Source organism: Leptonychotes weddellii, chromosome 9, assembly GCF_054177405.1.
Source record: "Leptonychotes weddellii isolate Sample4059 chromosome 9, ASM5417740v2, whole genome shotgun sequence".
In the NCBI taxonomy this organism is placed as follows: domain Eukaryota; kingdom Metazoa; phylum Chordata; class Mammalia; order Carnivora; family Phocidae; genus Leptonychotes; species Leptonychotes weddellii.
Genome location: NC_138377.1, coordinates 34,229,569 through 34,249,082, shown reverse-complemented (window position 1 = coordinate 34,249,082; position 19,514 = coordinate 34,229,569). Strand labels below are relative to the sequence as shown.

The 19,514-nt window shown below is 42.3% G+C and overlaps 1 protein-coding gene across 1 annotated transcript in view; it reads left to right on the top strand.

Annotated features, from left to right (window-relative positions):
* The window catches only part of SYT16 (synaptotagmin 16), a 234,334-nt gene that overhangs the window by 189,295 nt on the left and 25,525 nt on the right, over positions 1-19,514 (top strand). The window contains exons 3-6 of the mRNA XM_031033765.2: positions 3,749-3,961; positions 9,366-9,604; positions 14,880-15,320; positions 18,493-18,682. Coding sequence (XP_030889625.1) covers positions 3,749-3,961; positions 9,366-9,604; positions 14,880-15,320; positions 18,493-18,682 — 1,083 coding nt within the window. The remainder of the gene's footprint in view (positions 1-3,748; positions 3,962-9,365; positions 9,605-14,879; positions 15,321-18,492; positions 18,683-19,514) is intronic.

Here is a 19,514-nt window from a genome sequence, read left to right as displayed (position 1 = left end):
GAAAAATATGGGCAACTACTATGAAGGGATAGAATATGACTCTTCCAGAAAGTGGTCGCTTTTCTGTTCAGAGAGTTGTTGCTATTCCTTTCTTCGATCTCCTGTTGAGTTTGTAGGTGTTCAGAATGGTTTGATCCCTCTCCAGCTGAATTCCTGAGAGGAGACGAAATCCAGGTCCTCTACTCCTCCGCCATCTTGCTCCGCACATGCAGTTTTATTTATAATCTCATGAGGAGCAATAGGCCAGTTATGCTGCAGCCTGCCTGTGTGTATTCATTCCCACAGGGGTTACTGCTCTTCTCTTCTCACAGAGGAAGCAACCTCCTGGCAGATTTCAGGGTGGAAGAGGCAGAGCACCTTAACTCACTCTGAAAAGTAAACTAGGTATGGCTCTAGTGTCCTCACGCAATAACGTTTGATGATATGCACATTAGCTAAAAACATAGGTTCTGTGTGCAAGTCCCATTTTGTTACTTTGCTAACTTTGTTGCTTAGGGCAAGTTACTTAACTTTCTGTACCTCTGTTTTCTATCTCTATGATGGGAATAATAATGATCCTTACTTCATGGTGTTGCTGTGATGGTTAAATGGGATAATATATGGAAAGTCCCAAGAAGGTGTCTGGAATGTAGTATATGTTTAGTGAAATGGAAATCTTTCCTCTGTGGATGATCAGTGACTCACTGGGGAAAAAAAAAACCTCAGGGATCATATAATGGTAAATTAATGAATTCTAAAAAAATTAATGAATTTCAATTATTGATTTTATAGATGAGGAAATATCCACTCACTCAATTTGAGACTGATGACTATGACTACTTACATTTAAAAATCTGACCTCATAATATAAATGGAATGGAATCTCAGACTTAGAACGCCAATGAATTGCTCATCCAAATAACCCTCCCATGCATATATCCCCCTAACTCCTTCCCAGGTGCTTAGCTGATCCCTTGCTCTAATGGTGAAGGGAGTTTAATTTTGCTCCATTGGTCTCTGGGTCTCTCTCATATGTGATGGTCTGTCCCACAACAGGTGCTTTGCACAGTATGTTGGGACATGGGAAGACTGCCTCTTGTGATGGTTTTTAGTATTAGCAGAGCATCTAGTGTCCTTTTTTTTTTTTCAATAACTTAAAGAAATCTAATTTTATTTTATTATGTTATGTTAATCACCATACATTGCATCATTAGTTTTTGATGTAGTGTTCCATGATTCATTGTTTGCGTATAATACCCAGTGCTCCATGCAGTACGTGCCCTCCTTAATACCCATCACCAGGCTAACCCATCCGCCCACCTCCCTCCCCTCTGGAACCCTCAGTTTGTTTCTCAGAGTCCATAGTCTCTCATGGTTCATCTCCCCCTCCGATCTAGTGTCTTTTGACACAGCTTTTCAAGTCTTACTGGTGCTGGTCACAGCCAACAGAATTGAGTGAGCTGACAGTGATGTGCTCTTGTATTCTTGGATCAGCTGCTTCATAAAAGAGCAACACAGATCCAGTGTTGACATTAGGAAGTTGGAGTCAGAAAACTTAGATCTAGAGAAGACCTGGGAAAGGATCCAGACATTAGAAATGATCCAGACAGGTTAAGAGATTTGACCACAGGGACTGAGCTGGTTGATGTGAGCATACAGAAGGGTTCTTTCCACTGCCTCTCTCTGGTTCTTCAGAATAATAATTAGAAACATGGCCTCTAGAGACAGGCTACCTTGATTCAAATCTCAGTTCTACCCTTTATTGGGAGTATAATCTTCAGCTAGTTGTAGACTTTTCTTTTTCTCGATTTTCTCACTTGGAAAATGAGAGCAATAATGGGTGTTTCATGTGGATTAAATGAGATAATATGTGTAAGGCACTTAGGACAGTTCCTGGCACATAAACAAACAAACAAATAAGTGATTATTATTATTACTAATCTTCTAAACAAACTCAGGAATATCAACTCTTAAATAAGACAGAGAATAGATGTTTTGACCAGGCTGGTATTTAAAGTATTTTCTCTCACTTAAAAAGTGTTTTTATAATTTTTTCTTAGCTTCTGATTCAGATGTGATCTTCAGGACCCATCTGTGAATTAATAGCCATACTCTTCCCAAGAATTACTGTATGAGTTTTGGATGGAAGGAACAAATTTCTAAAAAATAATTTCCCATTGGGGCTTCAGGGTGGCTCAGTCAGTTAAGTGCCTGACTCTTGATTTTGGCTCAGGTTGTGATCTCAGGGTCGTGAGATAGAGCCCTCTGTCTGGCTCCATGCTGGGTGTGGAACGTGCTTAAGATTCTCTCTCTCTCTCTCCCCCTCTCTCCCAACCCCCTCCCAACTCTCTCTCTCTGTCTGAAAAAAAAAACAAAAAACATTATTTATAATTTCCAGTTTACTTTCAGCAAATATTTACAGAGTAGCCTGCCATATGCCTGGCATGGAGATAGGGCCTGAAGGGATGGGAAGGTGGGCGATCCGTTGTGCCCCTTACTCTCCTGAAGTGTACAGGTTAGGTGGAATGGTTGGGAATTAAATAGGTAAATCTGTCACAAGGCTGGAGGGAACACTGATAGGGCAGGGCTGACAGCTATTTTACAGCTCATGGAAGAAGCCCTGAACCTGATTTAAGGGGTCAGTGAAAAGCTTTCTAGAAGTGATGCCTATACTGAGTCCTGATGATGAGCTAGATTCTTGACTAGTCCAGACAGGGGTTGGGGGAAAATATTCCGGGCACAGGGAACCCTGGGTGAGTGTGTGTGGGTGGGGAGGGTGGGGGGTGCTCAGTCTTGGGAGAAAACACTGGATCTTCACCAGTTTCTTCAAGATTTAACAAGCATTTGTTAAGCACTTACTATGCAACAGGCATTGTTTTACATAATGGAGAGACATCAGGTACCAAAACAAATGATGTCTTTATTTTCATGGACGTCATGGGGGGAGAAGAGAGGAATAGAAGTGTTTTGAAGAAAATTGCTAAAGGTGGGACAATGAGGCCGAGTTTAGAATGAAGTGACAGTGGAGCTGACACCTCAGTGGTGAGAGGAGCTAGCCAGGAAAACACCAGGGGCAGGAGGGTTCCAGGCAGAAGAACAACAAAGACAAAAAACTCAAAGGGAAGAACCATCTTGGCTAGTTGGAGAAACTGAAAGGACCAGTGAGCTGATATGGGGAAAGTGGTACAAATAATTCAAAGGGTGTTTGGGTTGGGTTGTTGGTGCTGAGAAAGACATCAGAACATTATAATAAAAACTAGTTTTGTTTTGTATAAATTGCATACACTACTGTGGGTGTCTCTTCAAAACTAGGATACTATTGGAAGTTCTCAGTTGCAAGTATGTCTTCTCTGGAGTGGGGCTTGGCTCTTTGTGTTTTAATAAGAGATGAGGCTAAGAGCATATTTTCTGTCATCATTGTCAAATGTCCTGTTCCCAGTTACAAGCACATGTCAGCAACGCAACAAATCAGCAGGGCTGCCGTGCTCAACAAAAGGTCTTATTATGTCAACTAGGGGTGTCCTGATGGTTCCTCCTGGGTTCCGGCCATGTATTTCTACTTGCCCACATAAGCTTTATTTTCCTGTGTTATTTCTTTGGACTCAAATTTGTGTTTCAAAAAATGCTTTAAAACCTTTCTGTCTGGTTTGGGCCTGCTTTATCCAGACTAATCATTCATGTTCTTCCATGTTCTTCTATTTCTCTGGATTATTGATCTCTGAATTCTTGTGAGCCCCACATGAGACTCACGGCTCTTGTTTGCTCCCAGTTAACAGGTTTGGAGATGATGAAGAGCCATGCCCATCTTCTGACAGTGATGAAGAGGTGATCAAACAATTTGAGATTTCTGTGTCCCGGTCCCAGAGTTTCCATTCAGAAGCATCTGAAAAAGGAAAGCAGGTGGGATTGGAACAAAAATCAAAATTCAGCCACCTGCTCTCTACCCACGAGGAGGATAACACAGAAGTGTCTGCCTGTGAAGGTATTCTTTGCATGAAACACTTTCTTTATCTAGAACAGGGAAGGACAATGGTAAGAACACCTTTGAGTCAATCACTATACTTGTATCTAGGGTCCAGAGAGGAAAAGAAAATGGGGCAAGACCTAGAGGCTGGAACAGAGTAAAGGGGTTCTTTCAAACCTCGCAGAGGGGATGTCATGCAGGGAACTGGGAGAAGGAATGGATAAGAAGTGCCAAAACCTTGACCCCTGATTTGTGGGACTCCTTCCTTCCTTAGAGGTTATCATTTGGTATATTTTGAACACTAATGGTTAGAACTAGCATGGTATTTATTAAGCTTTATAAAATCTTAATCTCTTCTGATAAATATAAACATTTCACATAACTTGTTTGCTGACATTGAGATTCTGTGCCTTTTCTCTCATTTGGAGTCAGAGTCTATTTTCTAGTTATCTATATAGCCTCAGACAATTTTTGAAATCTTTCTTTTAGTAGTTCGTATTATTAAAGCCACAGGTATGTTTTATCTTTTAAATAAAAACATGTATTACAGTAATGTTGAATAACCTTTTCCAAACGGCACACACCCTGCACATCTGCCCTCATTCCCTGTAGTTTCTGTCGTCCCCCACCTCCCCGCCTCCATCCCCTGCCCCACAGGAGAATTGCTTGCTGAGCAAGAGCAGCGTCTTCTGCCATTCTCCAGCGTCTTCAGACTGAGCACCTTCCACAGTGGGGAGGGGAAATACTCTGAGGTAGAGTAAGCACAGCTTGTGGCTTGTTATGGTAGGTTGGCCTTGTGAAGAATCCTCCCTCCACACCACTCACACAAAATAACCTGGCAAAAGAACAGTAAAATATTTCTTAGTGCTTTCCCTAGTGAAGGTCAGGCATTTCTCTGACTCTTTTATGCCCAGAACCCTGAGTAGGCACAGGATATTGAAACAGGGAAGGGTTTGTGAATCGTATTAGGTAGAAAGCTAGAAGAAATGTCACACCGCCTGCTTAAGTGACCTGGTCTAAATGACCTGCGCTCTCTAATCTTATCCTTCTTTCCTTTGGACACATGGTCAGTCAAACCAATGGGGGCGTAGTTGTAGGTCTTCCATACTTTGCAACACTTAGCAATAGAAAGAGAAAAAGGAGATTCCAAGATTGAGAGAAGATAACAGAGAAGAAATGTCTGGTTTGATGAGGTGGATGAGGCAGCCCGAAAAAGAATGAAGTAAAAATTTTAAAAAGGAAAATATACAGAAAGAACCTTATTTATTTGTCAGCAGAAATGTAATAATTTGCTGTCATGTAATTGTACTTATTGATATGGGCCAACATAACGTATTTTATTGCTGTTCCTGTTAGTGCCAGGTGAGTGACCACTGTATTGTATCGGTAGCTACGGACCTCTGTCATTCACTCACCCCTCTCCTGTTCTCTCTTTCGCTGGTGTTCCATCACAGCGCTCCTCCCTCTCCACTGAGAGGGCAAATGTTAGCTAATGAAAGTTAATAGCAGTTGATTCCCTAGGAGCAGCTCACTGCATTCTAAAGCTAATGGCCCCATTTCCCCAAGGCCCAAATGTCTAGTTTCTGATTTATACAAATGGCCCATGTTCCAAGAGTCCTGACAACCATTCTCACCCTCACCGCTTCTGGAATTAGCAATAATTTTATTCATAACTGGCGATTCTGAAAAACTTGACAGAGAGTGACAGGAAAGATCACATTTCTTTCTCTATTGGAGGGAGGAAAAGCACACTGCACTGGATAAATTACCTGTAGATTTTGAAGAAAATCAGCAGGATTTTCATAGGAGGGGATAACTGCATGTTAAATTTTAGGTTATCAAATGCCATGGAAATGTTAATGTAATTTTTATTGCATGATTTTTTGTTCTGTGTAATTTCTTTTTGTTCATCTTTAGATTTGTGAATTTGTTTTCAGCAGTTAAGAATAAGGAAGAGATTAAGCATGCACCCCAGAGAGGAGTTGTGGGTTTTTTGTTTTTTGGTTTTTTTTGCCTGTCCTCCAACTATTTAGCTTTTTTTCACTCTACCTTAAATATGATTTTCTAAGATAAAATTTAATTGTAGACAATTCTTCCACTTTAAAAATGCTTTCAAAATGTTGGACCAGTGAAAGTAAAGGTCCAAATCCAAGTAAAATCTGAACCATGAATGAGTTATTGGTAGGTTGTCTCATGTTTCATCAAGTAGGACCCTTCATTCTAGATGGAGTGGGGAGGTTGTTAGAACCAAGCAAATGCTATCTTCGTATCCCTGGCAAGTTCTCTCTTGTCTCATTTACCGGACTTAGTGTAGCTGTGCATTAACTGTCATGAAGGGGTTTGTGCTAAGTGATCCGGATTAGAGGCTGCATAGCAGGTCTGTGGGTCTGAAAAGTGGGCTGCAGGATAATCGTCTGCTTATTGGGGCATTTATTTATTTGTTTGTTTATTTAATTGTTTTTGGGCAAAGCCTTATTTTTGCTTGTGAAATATGTAGTTCTTAGGATGTTTCAAAAAAGCTAGACATTACATTCCTGGTGTCATTTAAAACAGCTCAATTATCCCTGGAATCTGTGCTCAGTTTTGTTTGGGATGGTGTATCAATTAGGATTTTATATATATCAAGGTGACATTGGGGTGCCTGGCTGGCTCAGTTGGTAGAGCATGCAACTCTTGATCTCAGGGTCATGAGTTCAAGCCCCATGTTGGGGTAGAGTTTACTTAAATTTTTTTTTTTAAAAAAGGTGATATGAGAGTGGTATATATATCAAGAGATTTATTGCCAGGAATTGGCCTATGCTATTGCTGGAGCTGGCTAAGAAACAGAAATTTAGAGCTCTGAAATCCACAGGTGAAATTTCTTTGTGTCCAAGGATACCTCGGTTCTTCTCTTAAGGCTTTCAATGGACTAATTATGTAGATAATCTCCTTTACTTGAAGTCAACTGCTTAAGGGCTTTAGTCACATCTACAAAATACCTCCACAGTATCTCCTCAATTAGTGTTTGATTGATTAATTGAGGCTTATAGCTTGGCCAAGCTGACACATAAAACTGACCATTGTAGATGGTGGGCAAAAGTATTTGTATTGTGGATGGTGGTAGGAGGGAAGGGTTTGGGAGTGTAAAATAAAGTAACTGGATAATGGGGTTATACCATGTCAAAGTGGGATATGGATTAAAAAGTGCAAAATTTTCTGTTAAAATAAATATGGTGTGACATAATTATGGCCTATAATTTCTAAGAAGCTGGGATACATTTCTCTGACAACAGGCAGTTACATTTCTGTATGTGTTTAAGGTGACACAGTCTTCTTTAACTTATAGGATGGGAAGATTGCTTTATGTAATGGTGACTCCCCTTTCTTTTTCCTCTGCCTCATGACTTGTACCCCAGCTTTGCTTTTCTAATTCATTCCTTGCTTGTCTGTCAAGGAAAATGGTTTGTTACATTAATATAGTTCTTATGTTTTTCAGTTATGAATAGCTTTTCAAGGCTTAATGTAGCTTTTGAAAATTCCCTTATTACTGATCTAGGTATTATCACTGTAGGAGTTAAAGTCATGAGACAATTTTATGGGGGTAATTTCTTGGCAAAGTTAGATTTTGTGCTGAAATCCTGCTGGGTGCTGCACACGTTGATGGATGACCTACTGTTTAATAGGACATTTTAGTGTTCATGTATATGAGGAATGGATGTGCTAATTAGAGCCTTAGAAGACAATTCTGCTTTATGTTGTAGGGTTTTGCATATGGAATATCCCTTGTTCTGTCATTTTCTGTGGCCTTTTTAAAGTGTGTTTGCCAAATAACTGAGTGTGTGAGTGTAAAAATGTTATGGTGTCCTATGAAAGTGTTTCCAAGGGGCCTGAACTGGATTATTAAGAATAACAAGGCAGTTAGGGGAACTTCTCAGTGGATTGCCACGGTTTTGCGAAATCCCAAATCGGGAGTTTGAAGTTGTGCTCTGAGTACTAAGTCTGCCTAAGGATGTTTTTGTATAGTCTGCATAGGGTGCTAATATATTTTTTAAGTTTGCCTGTTTACTGCAGGTGGGTCATAAACTGTCTGGTAAACCCCTGTCGCCACTACTCCATTTTGCCGCACACCTGGCTGCTTCAAATATTTGTTAACCTGCCTAGTCTTGCAAGTTATTGGAGAGTTCTGTGAAACCCACTGGTGGATAAAGACTAGAAAGCATAGGTATGTGGCTTAGCACCTCCAAGGAGATTATGTTCTCAATGAGGCTTTAAGACCGACAGTGCAAACAGTTGCTGCCATACGGTGTAAATAAGAGCTGAATTCATGATCTATACTTGGTCATTCCACTCACTCATCTTGTCTATATCTCTAATTTTCTCTTATACCGGGATGGTGGCTTCCGGAGGAGACAGGAGACCAAAGAGAGAATACATTCTTGGCTACTTTCTGGATGTGGGAAGAAAGTCAGGGCGAAAGCTATTGCTTAGGAAGACCCCGCCTGTTTTTCTTTACTGTCTGAGGGTAACCTAAACTTTAGAGCAGAGGAGGGAGAGGCATAGGTGAGGGAGCACTGACAGAGAAAGAAGAATAACACGAAGGTCAGAGAAGGACACTGAGTCCAAGAAGTCAGGGAAGATTCAGGTGTTGTTGGGCTTTGGATGGACAAGAAGGAGAGGGCAGTTTGAGGGAGAGGGGGTTTGAGGACCACAGTGAACAGAAATACACAACTAGTGTTTTCATGAGCCCATGGGGCCACAGGTGACGGCGAAGTGGGAGGCAGTAGAAAATGTGGTTTACTGGGTTGGATGAGGCCAGTTGGGGACAGACAAGCAAGCAAGGCTAATATTTATGGAAAACTAGTGACTGCTAGGAGGCCATTATTTCATGTGTCCACAATGATTCTCTAATGGTTTTTATAATCATTTTATAGATAAGGAAACAAAGGTTTGGGCAGTTCAAATTTTGTGTAAATTCTTAATGCAGAGTTAGGATTTAAATCCAGATCATCTGAATCCAAGTCCAGTGTTCCTTCCGTGGATCAAGTAGAGAACTTTTTACTTGAGAGAACCACTGAAGCCTTCCAAGGAGAGGGTAAGGTAGGAGCATGGAAGACAGAAAGAAGAATGGTAGAGTCAGGACACAATATGATCTCCATAGTAGATTGTTGCTCTTGCTTTCTAGATCTATCCCCAAGGTCTTGTGGCCATTAGTTCCAACAAAATGCTAGTATGTTTATTTTACCCTTTTAACATTAACACACATCCTTCATAGTCATATTATTAGAAAGTATTAAACCTTCTTATACCCCGTGTAATGAACTAATGGTCTGTTTGGTTATAAAGACCAAGTTTATCCACCATGTGGATGCAGTTATGTTTCTGCAGGTGTTATTTGATAGGCTTTGCTTTTGAGGTCTTGATAGTTTCCTTATTGCAAATTTAGATTTGGATGGAGCCAGCCAGCTGAGTTATTCTGAGAATCTGTCCTACGGTGAAGATGACCCTGTTTCTGCCCATTCACAGTCCCCATGTGAGGTGGGGAACACCAGGCACCATGGCGCAGCTCCCCAAGAGACCAGTATGCCTCGCAGCCTCGGTCTCCTGGAATTGGAGACAGCCTTTAATAACCGGGGATTTGAAGAGTCCTATGCTGCTGATAGCTCTTCCATGTGGAGTCCAGAGGCAAGTTATTTGTTTTCCATTCTTTTTTTGCTTGAGTGTTGTGTGCTCTCTGGTGAGTTCTTGCTTTCCTCTTGCTCCCCATGCCTCAAGAAAAAAAATTTCTCCAAAAAGGAAGCATTGCCTTGAAAAACAAAGACCTAAGGAGCCTTTATTTGAAATAAAATTTTTTTTCAGATGACCAAGTCACAGCCCCTATGTGTACCAATCAAAGGGGGTACACAGTAAAAGAATCATAAATAAATTTCTATCAAAATAGGGGCGAAAAAGAGTGGTGGCAGAATGGAACCAGCAACAATTACACTTCTTGTTTATATAAAAGAGTTTTTAGTTCTTCAGAGAAGACTGGTTTATTTCCTTCATGGTTTCAATTAAAACGGAGTCTATTTTTATTTGCTCCAAATCTTGAGTTACAATTACTTGAACAAAAGAATTATTTGAAAATTAGACTAAAATACAATGGCCTTCTAAATGAAATGCTGCAAGATATTATGATGAAGATCTTGCTGTGTATTTGTTGGATTTGGATTGAATTCAAGATCTAGGGGATGGCATTAATTTGTGATGGCCCTCCGGCCATTGACATTGCTTTTTGGAATAAATCTCTGATAAGAGATGCTCCTTCTAAATTTATTTCTTATTTAAAACTTACTCCAGAATATGCCTAACCGCCCAGAGGTATGATTGGAGGTGATTATTATAGACACTACCATTTATTAAGCAAGGACTATGTGCCAGGCACTGTGATAAAGATTTGCAAACATTACGTTATCTAACAGGCATTTTTGGTTATTCTTTATTAGCTAGATCTCTTTTATTATGATCTATGACATTAAGAGATGTAAAATAATAAATGTCTAATGCCTACTTTGAAATATGTAATGTATGTATATAAAATATTAATATAATTTGTAGGGCAAGAGGAAAGAGAAAAGTGAATGGATTTTGTTAGCGTCAGTCTGCCTGGGGAAATAAACTGGTAGAATCTCTTATTAGGACCTAGACTGTCATACATACCAAATGCTCCTCCAGGAGAAGAAAAAAATAATCACAGAAAATCATGTTCCAAAACCTTACTGTTAATGCACTGGGATGTGTAGAGAGAGCATAAGGAGGTGCGCACACGTGGGTGGGTGTGTGCCCATGTGTTGGTGTTACCGCTGAGGACAAGAAACAGTAACTTGGATACGTGGTTTGTGGCTTGCCGAGAGCAGCCCTGCATATAGAGATACCCAAAGCTATTAACCTTAAAAGTTTTTTTTTTTAATTTATTTTTTTTTTAAATTCTGCTTCCCAGTTGGTTTACTGTGAAGGAGTCCTATCAAATTCCACACAAAACATTTAACATTTAAAATATTCTTTTTGGCTTTCTCACCACAAAAACAAAACACAGCTGTTTACCCGCCTCTTAATACTCTGTCCCTTGATAACTGTTCCCTTAGGCTTGGGATTGCTTTCTTCAGGTAACCTCCCATCTGCCTAACTCGTGGAGCTTTCATAGAAGATTTGGTGTTGAGAGCACTGAATGTTCCCAGACTCCAAAAATACCCAGACATCTCTGTGTGCTCCATTCAACCTCCTATCTATTTTGAGACAAAAACTGTAATTTGGTGCTCCTACGGTAGAACCTCAGATACAGCTCGGAGGCAGTTCCTGTAACTGCCTGCTTTGCAGGCTTAGCTTGCCTTTTAAGAATTGATTTATTTGCCTCTTAGCTGTATTAAGAACCCTGTCTCCCCCTGTGTATCTGGCATCGGGAACATATTGTAGGTCTGTTTACTTGGGGCCACAGAGATGCCATCAACCCTATCTTACTAAAACACAAAGGCTTTCAGTCTGATAGAAAATCTTTAAACCTACGAGGGTTTTGACAGCATGACACAGGTATTCCCATCTTAAAGAAAAATTGGGATATTAGAACTAAGAGAATAATTTATTTTGCCCCAGAAGGAAACCAGCCATGCAGTGTGACTACCTGTTAGGCTGATGGATTTTTGAACACTGCTCTTCTCTGCTGGAAAAGGCCATCGACTTTTTCCTGCAGACCCAAGGCTTGGCAGGGAAGACAATGGGAGGGTGGCTGGCGATTTTGAGCACACAGGGAGGCAGGTGTCCCACTTTTCATCTCTGCTTTCCACTGATTAACTCGTTGGCCTTGAGAAGTTAATTAAAATCTGCCAAATGGGGATAAAAATGAAGAGATTTTTACTTTGCAGGAAGGTCAGATGGATTAGTGGTATTAACAGTACCTGCATGAGGAGAGCCTGGTGATAGGTAACGTGTGTTGAAATAATTAATTGCTATGAAAATACCAGCCTTCCCAAATCTTTGTTTCAGATCAACCCAGGAAGGGGCCACACAGCCCAGCTTCCCTGTGCTACTGCTTGGCTCGGCCCTGTCCAGAGCCTGGCTATGGCCTCCAGCTCTGTCTTAGGCAGGGTTCTGAGGAGAGTCATCTCAGAGACCTCCAAAGGACTTCCACAGACCTGCAGGTGGAGCAAGCATTTGTCTGAATAGATAGCCTGATGGATAAGTGGAGAGAGACTCAGTGACCCGAATATTTTTACCTTGCATTGAAGTTGCTGACAAAACTGGGAACTATTAACTATAATTAAGAGCAGGGACTTAAAAGGATGTGAAATTCAAAGTAGTATGTCTTTCCATCTTTCATCTTACCCCCGCCTCACCCCACACACTTACTACAAACATAAATAGCTATGGTGAGAGACTTGGGGAGAAGAAGGAAGACATCGTAGTTCGACATAAGGTTTGGGATTTTGAGCATTAATACTGGAAAATCCTGCATTGTCCTGGCAGGGCATATGAGGTTGGGGGCAGGGAGTGAGTTTCTAAATCTTAAGTTTCCTCCCCCATAAAATGAAGATATTAAAATTCCTCCTTCATTAGGTTAATGTGAATATTTTAAAAGATAATATTTCTTAGCTGGATTTCCCAAAAAGCAGAGCCTACTTTGTCAGGATATACAATCCCTGGGAACAAGAGTGAGGGACAAGGCGGGGAGTGAGGCAGGGAAGAAGGGAGAGCCATATGAGAATGTGTAATCAAGTTGGCCACCACTAAATGTGACCCATGGCTTGATCGTGTGGGACTGTGCGGTAAGAAGCTGTATTAAACTGCTCTCAGGACACTTGTCCAAGGGGAGACAAGTTTACTGCATGGGGCATTAACCTCACACACTTGCTGGACTTTATATACATGAATGCCAGCCAGGATTCTGTAACTTTCCAAGCCTTAACATCAACAGAGAGGCCTGTGGTGGGAGTTGAGAGTTGCATCGCATGGGCAGGAGGTGGGACCTCCTTGGGCTGTGTCAGGCCGAAGCTACTTAGAGCCTGAAAGACTGCACCTGTAGGGGGAGACCTAACAAAAGATCTAAAACAAGAAGGTCTAAAGTGCATAACAGTGGGCTTTTGCCGTCTGTAAAGCGTTTAGTACGGTACCCGGCACAAGAAAGGGCTTAGTGGATGTTGGCTATCATTACTTCTGACCCAGCAAGCAATATAGAGATGATCAAGAGTAAGCTAAAATAGATGGGAGTTTTAACAGAAGACTGTGACTTGATTTCTGAGTTAGCCTAACTCCTTGGAGACTTGCTTCTAATATTATATCTACACTAGTCAGTTGTATTCAGAAGTCTCTATAGCAACCACTTTTATCACTTGAAACTAAGTACCTCTGAATAGAAACACTCTCACATGAATGCATGCTGAGGAAAGAATGTAAGGAGCTTCCCTTATTTTGCAAGAAGCCTAAATTTTCTTGGTAGACTAATGTGAATTTTAAAAGAGAAGGCATTTATTCCATGTCTTCTGCGTGTCAAATCCTTTCATTTTCACAACAACCCTATAAATAGTTTTCATCCCCGTTTTACTCTTGAAGAAAACCAAGAGTGGAAAGGATTAGATAACTTGTCCAATGCCCTAGGGGGAGGAAGTGGTAGACCCTGGGTTCCCGAGGATGTCTCACTCCAGGGAACTGTGCACTTTTACCTCAACTCTGCGGGGAAAGTCCTGTTGATGAATGTGCATTTTTGAGGTGCTTTATTATATATTTTAAAGTAGTCTTTAAATTAGCAAAGTCTGGTGTTCAATTACATAAATGAGAATGGATTCCGATTTACAACAAGAATCAGCTCAAAGTTTAAAGTATCATGCCTTCATAGAAAAAAAATCAAATTATGTTGACATTCTTTATAGTTTGTTGGAGAGTACTTCACTGTAGTAATGCAGGTCAGCTCAGCTTTCTCTGTGAGGTCATCAGATCTGAGTGGCTATGGGTGCATTGTTGTCTAAGGCTGCTATTTTATAATGAGGGGCCCATGCTTGAAAATAGGCAGCATCAGTCCATTGATGGGAATAGATATTGATGGAGTCTGGTCTAAGCCAGGTATTTTTCCCTATCTCATAAAACCTCACCACAGCACTCCATCACGTAGGCAACTGAATGCTCATTTTGCAGCTAGAGCACAGAGAGGGTGGCCTTTTTGGCCAGAACCAAAAAGCTAGCACGTGGTAGAGTTATGCTTTCAACCCAGGGGTTCTGTCTCCGCATCCAGTGTTGCTGTTTGCTAAGTGGTTGCTGTAGGTGTCCTCCTAAACCCTTCGTACTCAAAGTGTATCTTGAGGCTAGCTGTGGCATCCTCAGGACCTGAGATGTTCAGAGTCTCAGGCCCCACCCCAGGCCTACGGAATCAGAAACTCTGAGTGACTCAAGTCCACGTGAACGTTTGAGAAGCTCAACTCTAAAACCTTTTCTCCCATGCAGCTTGAAAATCTACTGAAGGGTCACCTGTCATTGGGCCCCATAAGGATTCTCATCTGCAGGAAGTCCTGGCCCTTGGAACACAGGCCCAGACTCGACCATTTCTCCTGGGGACTCCAGAAAAAGTTGTTTCTTGGCAGTTGCATAGTTGACTAATTTTAGACTTAGTATCTCAGTTTCAATGATAGTGGTCACTTATACTTTTTGAGAGTCAGTGTATATAAAAACACTTTGCAAATTATAAAAGCTTTCTTCATTCATTCCAAAAACATTCATGAAGGCTCACCATATGCCAGAGACTGTACCCCTAGAGAAGTCACAGTCCAAGGGAGACATAGACCGGTATGTCTATGCCTAGACCCTTCTGATGTATAGGGATATGTGCTAGCAGTCAAAAAGTACAGGGTTCCAAAGGAGCACAGAGGGGCACCATCTCACCAAAGGGTATTTGGGCATTATCATTTGCATTCCTAATCTCTTCCTCTATCTGCAACAGGAACAGGATGGGGCCAATTTCCAGGTGCCAGCTGGGGTCTTGGAGCCCATCTCAAAATGTGGTGACCTGGATGTCATCTTCGAATATAGAGCCTCCAGCCAGAAGCTCACAGTGACCATTGTCAGAGCACAGGGCCTCCCAGATAAGGACCGAAGTGGTGTCAACTCCTGGCAAGTTCACGTAGTGCTTCTGCCCAGTAAGAATCAGAGGGGCAGGACAAGCATACAGAGAGGCCCCAACCCTGTCTTCACGGAGAAGGTCACCTTCACCAAGCTGGAGCCCAGACATGTGGCTGCCTGTGCTGCCCGCTTCCGTCTGTATGCTGCCCGCAAGATGACCCGTGAGAGAATGATGGGAGAGAAGCTATTCCATCTCAGGCACCTGCACCCAGAAGGGGAAATGAAAGTGACTCTGGTTCTGGAGCCAAGAAGTAATATCAGCGTGAGTATGTTAAATGGTGCTGCTAATGATGCGGGTATGTTCAAGGATCTGGAATTGTCAGCCCTTGATTTAGTACATTCAGCCTGTGAATTCAAACACCTTAATTTAATTTTCCATTTGGCTCTCCCCATCCTTATAAGCCATGATTTGCACTTCATGGTACAATGGTTTTTTTTTCTTCGTGTCCATCTTCCCTATAAGCTGATGGATGTATTTCCTGTCCATTTTTGGAAATGACAGCAAGTGTAGCCTGCTGATTAACTGACCTGGGGTCTGACCATCTCCCTCTTGCGCCACCCTTACTCTGCATTATGATGGATCTCAGAGATGGGACTTTGAAGGGGAGCTCCTTAACATGTGTGTCTGAGTAGGCTACCACGGCAGCCCTGATCTCCAGCCACTCCTAAGACCTTCCATGTATATGCCTGTGCTCCTCCCGTGTGCTTTATCCTCTGCATCCCCTTGTCACAGCTTGTATGTCTCCAAGATGGACAACCCACTATTGCTGGGGGTTAAATGTCATCTAGTATGAGGGACTCCTTCTAAAAACCATGTAAAAAGATCAGGTAGCTCATCTTGGGCTATTGGGCCAATCAGTCATCCATTCAGAAACATTTACTGAGTGCCTGCCATGTCAGGTGCTGTACAGGCAGAGGGGATGGGGGAAAGAACAAAAAGGGTGATGCCTCTGCCCTCAAGAGCTTTCAGCCTGGTGGATGAGGGGCAACAAGAGAAAACCAGGGTTTGCAAGGGGAGAGAGAGAGGGATAGAGGCTGCTGTTGGTTAAGGAGGGTCAGAGAATGTGTCTTTGAGGTGGTAATAAAACACAGAACTCCACAAATCAAGGGATCAAGACTGGTGACATGTGGATGACCAAGGATTCTAGGCGGAGGAAATGGCACATGCAGGCATCGAGAAGTAGGAAGGAGCTTGTCCTGTCTAGGGGGAGGAAAGGAGCCAGAAAGCCTGGAGTGTAGTGATGGGAGATCCAGCCACTTAAATTTTTAATAGCTATCTCAAAATTAGAGTTGTCTCCCTAAATCTATTCTGCCTGCAGCCTTCCCATCTTGGCTAAAGGCAATTTCATCCTTTTAGTTGTTCAGGTCAACCTGAAATCCTCTGGGCTCTTCAAACTATAACCAGAACCTAACTCTGCTGGATTATTGAAATGGCCTTCCAGTGGTCTTCTTGCTTTTGCCTTTGCCCCTTACAGACTATTCCCAACCCAGGGACCCAAATGAACCTTTTAGGGGCACTTGGGTGGCTCAGTCCATTAAGTGTCCAACTCTGGATTTTGATTCAGGTCATGATCTCGATCCTGGGATGGAGCCCCACATCTGGCCCCGAGCTCAGTGCGGAGTCTGCATAGGATTCTCTCTCTCCCTCTGCCCCTCCCCCCACTCGTGCTCTCTACCTCTCTCTAAAGTAAATAAAATCTAAAAAAAAAAACCCCAAAAAACCATAAGCCAGATCATTTCTCACTTCTGCTTAAATCTCTCTTTTTTCTTAAGCTCTGAGTAAAGTATATGTGAAATCATGGAAAATAGAAGTCAGAGGAGGTCAGAAGGAATCCTGCACTATAAGGCATAGGAGTGGGTATGATCTCACCCCTATTTCTCTGTGCCAGGTCCTGTCCTAGAGACACAGAGTTGAGTGGGGAAGATGAGCCAGTGTGAAAGAACTTTGAAGGTAAAAATTCATCAGTTATCTGTTAATCATGATTATATGCCAGGCATTGGGCTATGCACTAGACTGAGTAATTTACAAGGATTCAAATGTGATGGGAGAGGCAAGCTCTGTTGTGATAGGTGCCTTGGTAGATGCTTCTGTAGAAGCACAGGGGAGGGGTGATCCTTACCTAAACTAAGCAAATATGTCACTACTGGATTGTCATCATCTAGACAGCAGGGCCTATGTGGCAACTATCAAAACCAGCTCTCTCTATAGTTTTCATATTGTGTTCTTGAAAGCCCAGGGCTCTGCCATGGCTTGGTCAACAAGATTTTTTCCTACAGATGTGAAGAATATTTAATTCCTTTTAATGTGTTTATTTTGTGGGTTTTTTAAAAAAAGATTTTATTTAATTATTTGTCAGAGAGAGAGAGTACAAGCAGGGGGAGTGGGAGAGGGAGAAGCAGGCTCCCCGCTGAGCAAGGAGCCTGACCGGGGCTCAATCCCAGGACTCTGGGATCATGACCTGAGCCACTGAGGCGTCCCTTTGTGGGGTTTTTGATAACAAGTTTAGGAAATGACTTCAGATGTTGAGAAGAAAGTTTGAGCTAAGTCTGATGCACTTGTTTCTGGTGGAGGAGGTGGTGGTTCTTGGAGGCTGGCTGTCTTGCCCCCCCTCCTCCCAGGGCCAGTGCCCACTATGCTTCTTGAGGTGAGAGTCAACATCCTGGCTTACTTTGCTCTCCTCCTCCCAATGTGTCTGGTGTAGAAAGGTGGGCACTTTGGAGAAGCAGGTGTGTGAATAAACAGGACAGAAAGCATCGTCTCTCTTCTGGGCTCACCTGGTGCGTGCAAAGTCTCTGAGATCCACAGTCCAATCATGGACTATTTTACCAAACAGTTATAAAAGTGCTCATTTTCAATGTAATTCATTTCCTCAGTGGGGGGGCAGTAATAGCATCTGGTGTGTTCCTGACACCCCTAGGAAGCAGAACTAGGGGCCAAATGTTCTATGGGGTGGTAGATGGTCATGGTCATTTCTTTTCTAGTGAAGACAAAGTGCCTCCTGTGTTGCTACATTCATCAAGAAGCTGCAGCGAACAGAAACAAAACTCATGCCTAGAGTGGATGGGTTCCATAGAAACATCCAAGCACAAATGACAAAGGAGGGAATTTGGGTCTATATTAAATGTATTATTAGCTCTTAGTGTATCTGAGAGCTTTTGATTTACACTAGTAATAATATCTTTGTCCATTTTGTCTTTAGAGAGGAAATGTTGAATGGAGACAGCTCTCGAAGCAAATATGTCAGCGAATAACGCGGGGCGTCTCATCCATGACTGCACTCCCCAGGCCCATTATCATTCACACCAAGTGCGCTGTTAGTAATCTTTGGCAGCAGTTGAGATTGGGCCACGGTTTCACCAAACATAATATCGGCTTTCTGTAAGAGCGTAGTGCAGCGTGGACCAATGGGTTCTTTGTTGTTCTTCCCCTCCAGAGTGGAGAGTCTCCGCTCAGCCCATCTGCAGTTTCTCACAGTGATAGCGCTTCATCCACACAGTCGCTGTCTCATGGAGGAGCGCCAGAGCTGTTGGTGGGGCTGTCCTACAACGCCACAACGGGGCGATTATCCGTGGAAGTGATCAAAGGCAGCCATTTCCGAAACCTTGCTGTTAATAGAGCGCCTGGTAAGTGCATGTCTGGACGCCCAGCTCTGGGCCTTCCAGGAGCAAGCAGAAGGCTGTGTTTGCTTTGGTCTTAATTCTTTAACTTTTATAAAGAAGTGATTTCAGAATGACTTAGACATGTTTTTACAAAGTGATACCTCTTAATATTTTAAATGCCTTTCTATCTAATTAGATTGAAGACTTCTTCGATATCTGGATATATCTTGATGCAAAATAGACTGGCCCCTACATGTATATGGTTAAAGGGAAAAGAATGATGTCTCTTCAGCAACATAATGTGTATGGGCAATTAAAATCTGCTAATAGGTTCCAGGCCTGCAAATACCTTTAAAGAGGCCGAGCATAGGCTTTGGAGTGAGGCAGATCTGGGGGCAAAGTCCAGCTCTACCCACTTACCCATTAGCTTCGCTCTGATCCAGTACAATTTAACTCTCTATTCTGAATTTCAGTAGGTTCATCTGGAACAAAGTGATATTAATAATACTTTCTTTTTTTTTTTTTTAAGATTTTATTTATTTATTTATTTGACAGAAAGAGACACAGCGAGAGAGGGAACACAAGCAGGGGGAGTGGGAGAGGGAGAAGCAGGCTTCCCGTGGAGCAGGGAGCCTGATATGGGGCTTGATCCTAGGGCCCTGGGATCATGACCTGAGCCGAAGCAGACGCTTAATGACTGAGCCACCCAGGTGCCCCAATAACACTTTGCTTATGGGTTTTTGGTGGTGGGGGGGATTAAATAAAATGATTTCTATAAAGCATTTAGCCTAGTGCCTAACACACAGTGTGCATACAAGAAATCTTAGTGGTTATGGTGCCGACAGAGGAGGAGGTG